Source organism: Merops nubicus, unplaced genomic scaffold (genome assembly GCF_000691845.1).
Source record: "Merops nubicus isolate BGI_N331 unplaced genomic scaffold, ASM69184v1 scaffold20245, whole genome shotgun sequence".
Classification (NCBI taxonomy): Eukaryota; Metazoa; Chordata; class Aves; order Coraciiformes; family Meropidae; genus Merops; species Merops nubicus.
This window is the reverse complement of record NW_008611837.1, coordinates 1-9,514: the sequence shown is the minus strand read 5'-3', so window position 1 is coordinate 9,514 and position 9,514 is coordinate 1. Positions and strand designations below refer to the sequence as shown.

General features: G+C 47.0%; 1 protein-coding gene across 1 annotated transcript in view; it reads left to right on the top strand.

The window, feature by feature from the left end:
• The window catches only part of NOTCH2 (notch 2), a gene marked incomplete at its 5' end in the record, with an annotated part of 76,749 nt that extends 73,965 nt beyond the window's left edge, over positions 1-2,784 (top strand). The window contains 2 exons of the mRNA XM_008941361.1: positions 10-107; positions 1,014-2,784. Of these exons, the coding sequence (XP_008939609.1) occupies positions 10-107; positions 1,014-2,357 (1,442 nt within the window). The remainder of the gene's footprint in view (positions 1-9; positions 108-1,013) is intronic.
• Positions 2,785-9,514: the final 6,730 nt, after the last annotated feature.

The following is a 9,514-nucleotide window of genomic DNA, read 5'->3' as shown; positions in this document are numbered from 1 at the left end:
TCCCTACAGGTAAATCTGCTCTTCACTGGGCTGCTGCTGTCAACAACGTGGAAGCAACACTAGTACTGCTGAAGAACGGAGCCAACAGAGACATGCAGGATAACAAGGTACAGAGCTTGGGTGTGCTCGGCATGGCTGTGCATCCTAACTCATAGGATCCTTTGCTGTTGGTAGTGAACTAAGTTCAGATTATCTAACCTGGGGGCTCAGTGCAGGTCTTCCAAGCCCAGAGTGTGACTGGGACTCCAGGTGCTGGCTGTCTTGTAGGATTTCTGATATGGGAAAGCAGGTCTCTTCCTTGTTCAGCCAAGTCCTGGGTATCAGTGCTGTCCTGCTGTTCTTGCAGAAAAGGAACGCAATACAGTCAGCCATGTGTGAGAGCACCAGGGTGAAGTGCTGCTGGTGTCAAGCAGCTGGATTCCAGTTAGCAGAGAGATCTGGCAGCACAGATGCAGTCATGTCTGGTCACATTTCCAGGGATCTCAGTGCAGCATGGATATGGGGGCGAAGCCCCTCTGAGAAAACAGTCTGCACCATGCAGACATCCTGTAGCTTCCCTGCCAGATTTTGTTGTGATTCAGTCCTTGATTTTTTTTCCCTCTGGCTAGAATTTCTTTTTTTTGACTATTATGTATTACTGAGTGGATTTTAAAGCTGTCAACATGCTTCAGTTCTTTACTGGACTGGTTTAGTCCTTCGAACCTTTTCCTCCTAGAGGCCAATGGGAGAAAGGCACCAGGTGCTTTCACAGTTCCTTCAAGGAGCTATGGCAGAACAGTGCCCTTCCTGGTAGGATAGTTTAGCTTGTGTGCTCCGCTGCCGTGTTTGAAACCTTCTCCTGTAATCTGCCTTTTTCAGTGGGCACCTCCCAGGGTGGGTTGTCCTCTGGGACAAGAATGCAATACTACATTTAACAGTGCTTCCAGGTTTGGCCACAGCACAAAGGGAGCATTAGCTGTAAATGGGTTCCCCCACAGTGAAGCTGCTATAATAGTTATTCTCTGTGTTTTCAGGAAGAGACCCCGCTCTTTCTTGCTGCTCGGGAAGGCAGTTTTGAAGCAGCGAAGATCTTGCTGGATTATTTTGCCAATAGAGACATCACAGACCACATGGACCGCCTGCCCCGAGATGTGGCCCAGGACCGGATGCACCACGACATAGTGCAGCTTCTCAACGAGTACAACGTGGCACACAGCCCCGCTGGGCACCCCGGCGCCATGCTCAGCTCTGCCCTCTCCCCAGTCATCTGTGGCCCAAATAGGTCCTTCCTCAACCTGAAGCATGCTTCATTGAGCAAGAAATCACGAAAACCGAACGCCAAAGGCATCGTGCCCACGAACCTGACCAAAGATGCAAAGAGGAGAAGGAAGAAGTCCCTCAGTGAGAGCAAAGGGCAATTTTCGGAGAGCTCAGTGACCCTGTCACCAGTTGATTCCCTGGAATCACCACATGCTTTTGCCTCTGAGCCAACATCGTCTCCCGTGATGCCATCGCCAGGGGTGTTACACTCGTCACCCAGCTCACTGCTGACCGCTCCATCGGTGCAGGCTGCACACACCATGTCCTTCTCCAACCTCCACGAGATGCAGCCCTTGGGACGTGGATCCAGCACGGTGCTCCCGTCCGTCAGCCAGCTGCTTTCGCAGCACAGAACCACCCCTCCTAACAGCGGGTTGGGCAGGCTTCGGCCAGCCAATGTTTCCACCGAGTGGATGAACCGCATGGAGGTGAACGAGTCCCAGTACAACGAGATGTTTGGCATGGTGCCGCAGGTGATGCATTCCCACCCCAGCGTTTCTCAGCAGAGCGGTTTGGTCCAAGCAGATACAAAGCACATGGGAGTGTCCAGGGAGTCTCTGCCCCCTATTGTGACTTTCCAGCTGGTTCCCAAGGGTGGCATAAACCAGCAAGCACTGCCACAGCAGGCCCAGTCAAACTGCGCCCAGAACGTGGCCGGTCCTCTTAGCTCCATGTACCAGATACCAGATATAGCTCAGCTGCCCAGTGCCTCATTCTCTATGGCTGCCATCCCTCAGCAGGATGGGCAGGTGGCTCAGACGGTCCTCCCGGCCTACCACCAGTTCCAGAGCTCAATGGGGAAGTACCCGACGCCTCCGTCACAGCACAGCTGCTACTCCTCGGCCACAGAACGGACTCCTAGCCACAACCGGCACTTACAAGGGGAGCACCCATACCTGACTCCGTCGCCCGAATCTCCAGACCAGTGGTCGAGCTCCTCCCCACACTCTGCCTCTGACTGGTCCGATGTGGCCACCAGTCCCGGTAACAACCAGCGCGGGCCAGCAGCCGCTCACATGACAGAGCAGCAGCGGAACAACATGCAGGTGTATGCCTGAAGTCTGGCCAAGTTGAAGCCCGATTAAAGTGGACTCCAGAACTCATGAAGGTCTTCCAGGATGGAAATGAAGAACCATTTTAGTATCCAAGAGTCTTAATGAGCCCAGGCTGTTCTTCCCTTGGAGGGACTGTGGTCGCTATAGGCTTGTATGCTTTTATGTTAAACAGAGAACTGTAGAAGCTGGTGGTGGAGAAGACCAACTGGGTCACTTCTAACCAACTCCCATGCCCCTTGGGAGTGACTGCTGTCTGCACTGGATTCTCCAGTCTGCTTTTAAATATGTTCCACCATGTCTTTGGGGAGACAGCTCTTCAGCTTAATGCATCTTATGGTCGTTTCTCCAGAAATTTAGCCCAAACCAGCTTTGTATCCTTATTCTGTTACTCCTTTTGTTACCCACATAACTTCTCTCTGAAGCACCTTCTGCTAGTTTCCTCAAGTTCAAGTTGCCTTGTCTAGACACAGCTCAGAGCTGCACCCGCGTTCCTCGACTCCTCCTCCCCGTGGCTGCTCTTGCTCAGCAAGTGAGCTGGACTTCCCAAAACACCTGCAGGTCAAGTGACACCTCCTGTCACACAGCTTCACCCTTTTCTCTTCAGGAGCCTTTGTTTTGTACAAACCCACTAACAACACCCTTTAGCGTTCTCACTGCCTGTCCCCCAGGTATTATGAGATTATATATACATGTAGTCTTCTCTTAGGTTGGGTTGTTTTGGTTTTTTTTCCCCTCCCGAATACGCTGGTCTGACCTGGTCTTCCCCCTGCGGTGGCCTGTAGGCACATCTCTCCCGTGTTGTACGTCTTCCCCGAGACACACCTGGCCATTTTGACACACTACCCTCCCCGTGCCCCTGTCCCTCCAGGTGTGTCTGTGACTGCTTCTGCAGGTGCCCGTGCCAGAGTAGATGCCCTGCAACTGATACAGGCCTTTTGGGAAGCTCCTGGGATGAACATGAGTGTTCCGGAACCTGTGAACACAAGCTCCCAGCTGCTTGCACAGGACTCCCCTCCCCTCGTGGCTGTGTAACCTGTCCTCCAGGGACCATACGCTGCCCCTTTGAGTTATTCTCAAGAAGTGTGGAGGACATTGTTACATGTTTACAGCGTGTGTCCTTCTGCATCAGGAATGGCATCTGGCCCTTTGAAAAGTGTCCCTTTTGCTCCAGCCCTGGGGCAGGGCTGCTTTGCTTCCCCTCCCAACAAGGAGGCTGCAGCACTGACTCCAGAGCAGGTTTCCAGCAGCAGCGGTGGCGGTGAGCCTGAAGCTGGGAGCAATTTGGTTAACAAGTTTGGGGCTGTCCTCTGCTCTCAGCTTCAGCCTGTATCCCAGCTGATTTCCCAGCTGAGGTTTTTCTTACGTGCTCTGTGGGACAGTAGTGCCATTTGTACTGCAGCTCCCCCAGTATTTTTGGACTTACGGAAGCCAGCTGTCACTGATCTGAGGCAAACAGCCTCTCTTCCTGCTTTGTCCTCAAGAGCAACGCTTTCCTGATGAGCTCTGGACCGCTCAGCAGCCGAAGTGAACATTTGTGGGGGATGGTTTGCTCCTACCTCTTTGGGGGAACCCTGAAGACACATGTTCCAAAGAGATCGGGGCTGTCGGCTGCCGCCAAGGGACGGAGAAGGCCGCTCCCCTCTGAGCAGCGGCTTCTCAGCATCCTACCGTGTACAGTATTTTCTCAGATGTTTCTTCCCATTCTAATCAAGAGTAAAAGCTTTTTCTTTCCATTCGACTCAATGGTACATGAAGGCAGGGCCTCAGGAGGAGCTGGTTCCCGGGGCCATCGTTCTGGGCTGAAGTTTTTAATTCTGAAGTTCCTGCTTTTTACGACGCACACAGCGTTCCCCGGCGCGCCTGCTGCGGTGTGTCCTGTGAAGTTTAGCTGCAGCCAACTCGGATCTCCAGGCAGGAGCCTGCAAGCTCCTGGAGGTCTGTCCAGGTACATGTTTCACTGCAAATAATGAAGTGTTGCTACATCGATGCTAAAGAAACAAAGGGCTTTTCCTCATTAGCCCCAAATAACCAAGTGCCTTTTTATATATGTGGCTATCTTTTACAAGATGAGTGCTTTCTGTGGAATGAAGCCAGTTTTGTGCCTGGTGTGTTAATATGATGGCCCTCTGCCTTTTTTTTTTTTTTTTAACCACTTGTAAAGATAATATCTCCTTAAGGTGGTATTGTATCTCATAAGTTGTAGAGTAACCATTCACACAGCAGCATTTTCCTATATTAATAATGGAAAATATTTGCTTATTTTTACATTTTTTATAAAAGTCTTTTATGAAAATAGTTTCTGCAAAATGTATAAGCAATTTTTATCCCCAGAATAAAGAGTATGTGCCCAGTGTCTGTGTGCTGCTGTTTTTTGTCTTCCTGGCTATCACGGCACAGCCACTGGGTTATAAATGAACCATCAGTAGCTGTCCAGCCCCCTAGTAAGGGAGGGTTCGTTAGGACCTCTGCAGTCCGTGTCAGGAGAGAACTTTTGGGGATCAAGGGTGCTCTGCGCTGTGGCTCAGGAGAGCACAAACCCCAGCACTTAGCTCCGTGCAAGGGGGCTGCACCCTGGAGCTGAAAGCAGCTGAGCTCGGCTGTGGCAGGAGGATTCTGGGCCTCTTGCTTAGCCGAGAAGGGTCAGTAACCAGCAGCTGGGCATACTGGGAAAGACTGGGATGGGGCCTCTTTGAGATGCTTTGTGTAAAAGCTCTTCACTCTGCAGGCTGCCCAGTGAGAACATCCAGGAAAAGGTAACAGAAAAGAGCTTCCACTCACACACCTCCTTAGGATTAACTGGCTAGTAAAAGCCACAGGGTAGGAATCAATGGTCCCTTCCTGCCTCTGAGAATGTTACACCTCATGGTTCTTTGTAGGATCTAAGACACAAGGGCTGCATTCACCCTTCAAGCAGATAAGGCAACAGCACACCTTGAACTGGCCATGGCAGGAATTGAACTTAATCGTATGCACAGGGTTGAAAACGGATTTATGGACTTTACAGAAGAGGACCAGGATCCAGCAAAACATCCTTCTGTCTGCCTGTCACTGAGAAAGTTGATTATGACTCTAACATATTATTAAAGCTGCTGAGGCTGTGGGGGCTTTTAAATTATTTTTTTTTTTCATGTCCGTAATTATTCAGGCATCTTTTTTAGATGTTAATTTTGTATAGATTAGTTTGTTTTTTCCATCTGAATTCTCAAGGAGACTGCAACTGCAGTGTGACCTCAACTTTTTAAAAAATGTTTTTGATTTTTAATACTTTTAGCACAGACTTTGAGATAGGAAATAATAGCAAGCTTCTTGGGCATAGATCCTGACATCAATAGATATAACAGCATAGGTTATTGTAGTGCCTTGTCACATCCCCCAGGAATGATAGTCCTGTACAGTGTAAGAGTGCAGATGAGGTGAGCATGACCTACAGCAAGGACAACCAAGGTTGTGCCCTAAGCAACTGCAGTCAGACAGGATTGGAAGGTAAGCAAACACAAAAATTTGGTGAAGATGGGCAAGATGGCTGCAAAATAAAATCAAATAAATAGGTTTAACAGAAAGCGCCAAAGCAGAAAGCTCAGCTTGTTGTCCTTATACGGTTCAAGCTACATTTACAAGTGAACACACTTTCTACTGATAGAAAAAAAGATCTCCACTGACAGTGTCTTACATGAAACTGGAGGTTAATAGTTGTTCATTAAATCAGTGCATGAAGCACTTTGCAGAAGTTTTATGTTACAGTTCCAGCATCAACAAATTAAAACCCATTCCCCAGTATGTTGAAGAACACGGGGGAGTGGCACCAACTCCCTGCACTCACCATGCTCTCCAAAACACAAGCTAACAGGTAAAAGAGTAGAGACTTCTTAGGGTTGTTTTTTCTAATCCAAGCTTTGTATTTTTAATTTTATTGAAGGAAAAGGAAATGCAGCTGTCACTTAATTCCTGCAGTAGCAACAAGTGTAAAAGTGTTTTACAAGTTGCATTCTTAAGATGCACAGTAAAAGTTTTGGGGACGGAACAAGGTGTAAAGCAACAATGTTCACCAGGGTAAAGGGGGATTATGTGTATAAGGAAGAGAAACAGGTTTAGGGCAGAACTTAAGTACCTGAAGTGAATGAAGCTCCTTTTATAAGCAGAAGGCCTTTCATCTATCACTAGAACAAGGAAGCAGGACAGCGTTGACAGAAGGAGCTTTTCAATCCCTCCACCATGCCCTGTGCTGCTGCTGCTTGCATGGGCTCCAATTTGGAAGTCCCCACTGTTATTTTTCAAAGATTGGCAAGTGGAGGCTGCAGCTTAAATCAGACAGTAACCAGCAACCTTTTGATGTGTTTTATTAGACTACATCTACTTGAAAGACTTCAGAGTTTTACAAAATGAATTTACCTGGCACTTCAGAAGACCTCTATCAGATATTTTCTCCAATTTGTTGTTTCAAAGTAATTATTTGTAAAGCACCATCCTTACACTAAGCAGATTGCTTATCAAAGCTGAGTGTTTCAAACCGTGTTCAAGAGAAGCTGCTGCAATCCTGGTGATCCAGAGCTAAAAAATGTGAACACTATCATCTGGGATGATGAAATGCTTTAAACACAAAGCTTTTTGTCATGCTGCTTGGATCACACTTAGGAAATACGTTTTCAGACCTAGAGCCTTCTCAGTGCAACGTATACATGAACCTCAGAACGTGAGCTGTTCCAAGCCTCAGAGGGACTATGCTTACTTGAAACTTGCCTTTTTTACCCATGGGTAAGACATTTTGAGAGAACCCTCCAGTAAAGAAAGCGGCTATTTCCTTTCTGCTCTTCCCCCATTTTAATGGTGTCAAGGTTGAGGGTCGGGGCTGCCCCCAGACCTATAAAAGATGTTCTCCATTAACCCCTCTCCCCTTCTAAACCAGAAGAGGAGGGAGAGAGACTTATGGATTAGAAAACAGAAATGGCTTTAATAAAAATAATAATAAAATGGAATACATACAAATATATACAAAACTAGTATTGAACAAAAACACACACACCCTTGGACTTTTTTTGTCTAAAGCAGGACAAAAATTTACATCAAATGTTTTGCTCTTTACTGCTCTTAGGAATCTCTTCTGGCCTCTGTAGATTTCACAAAAGCTCTCCAAACACTTTGCACAGCCAGCTTATAGCAGTGGTTCTTCCTTCCATGAAAATGCTGTTAACGAAAACAGAAGTTCATTTGCAGTTATCTTTAAGGCTGTTAAACCCTTTGGTAATTTTAATATATGCTCACTTGCATTTCACACCTCTTCATAACAAGGATGTACAAAATGCTTCACAAGCATCAGATAAGCCTTCAGCTGGCATATAATAAAAGTATTCTTTCCTTGCTTTAAGGCCTGGGAACCATGAAGCTGAAAGGTTGGAGCAGACTGAAAAATTTCAGTCCAGCAGGAGGGAGCCAAAACTAGACCTTGCTGTGGGCTGTGGTTCCAGGGGGAAGGCAACCATCTCTCTAACATGAAGTAGGAAGAAGTAGCCAGTGCTGGACAGTCAGAGAAATAAAGAACTACTGCTCCTACAGGCAGTTTAGGCACTACAAAAGCAAGATACTGTCACTTATTTGAACATTTTATATCTCAATAGTATGGCAAGATATACTGCGTCCCAGGATGCTAACAGTGACATCATGTTCTGAAGCAGCCTCTTCCATCATTTAAAATGCATCTGACAAGCAAGGTTAAAATCTTTTCCTTTCCTCTTCTTTTGCCCAGTTAAAAAACAGAACAAAACAACCAACTACAAACACCACCAGTCTCCAATGCACTATATTTACAGACTGTTCTTCCCATAGTGCTTGCATTTCTTCTGCCACACGGTTGTCACTTTTATTCATACCCATTCCCATGCACACAAGTGCTGTTGTGGCACAAACACCAGACGTTTCTGGCCCTTCGGCTTTCATCAAACACAGACAAGTTTACAAATTTTACAGGAAAATGCTAATTTGATGTCAGTTAGCTTCACGGACCCTCCATATTTCCAGGGCAATTCTATTGCTTGCTGCCTGACTTCCCTCCACTGGAGAAGGTCTTGTGGACGCTTGAACACCACGCCAAGCTGCTTGCCATCAGACCTGGGGAGGACAGCCCATCCCTGGGAGGCAATCAAGGACCAAGCTACCACCTGTGCTCCAGGGGCCACAGGGAGACAATGGCACAAGTGGTGAAGAGCAGGGCTGTGAAATTGAACAGTGAGCTTCACAGTGCTCCCCTGTTGTTGTCCCCTGTTGAAGTAGGTAGCTGTTTCACAGGGCGGATGCTGCTGCCACTCCACAAGGCCAGCTGGAGCTCCTTCCAGCCCAAAAAGCTGCAAGGAATACTAATTGGATTTGAATGCCAAGCGTTGCATGGGAAAGGAGTGGCAAAAGCATTGTCACATGTGCAGCAGGCACTTCTGCATTGGCAAGTAGCTCAGCTGACAGTCCTGATGACTGCAGGAACCTGCTGTGCTGCTAGTCTTATTTTATCTACTATGGATTACTGATTGGAACAGAGATCTGACAGTTCTGGTGTGCAGCTTCTGAAAAGAAAATGCTAGTTTCTGAGTAGTCAGTATTGAGACACACCTGGGGCCCTTCTGCCTAACACCATTCTCTTTCAACCCTTGCTATGGGTTTGAAGCTTGTTCCCATTCCTCCAGTGATGAGCTCTCATAGGTATGGCCTTAAAGGTGCATAGTTCATAAATGCCTTTTTTTAACAGAAAGATGCAGAATTTTTAGAGCTTATAGCCAAGCTGCAAATTAGTAGCTTGAAACCAAAACTACATCATATGGGAATGATGGTTAAATGTGCCCTTGGACTATTATATCTGTATGGTCACCTCTACTTACACAAAGCAGCATTTTGAGACAGCAACCATTGTGATGAATCAGATCAAAACAAAATCCGAGAAATTTTATTTATTCCCATTATTCCCCAGTAAGGCTTCCTAGCTGCTTTTGGAGCTATTTCCTCCACAGGCAACATCAAGAAACTCAGGCTGAGAACCCTTGGGTTTTTCCAGTTGCCTCAAAAGCAAGAGTCAACACACACAAAGGAGAAGATTTTCACTAGGAAAAAGAAATAAAGAACCAAATCTTGGTCTTTTCTCTAGCAACTTGTAACATGAAAGGCTTTAAAAATGCTCATCT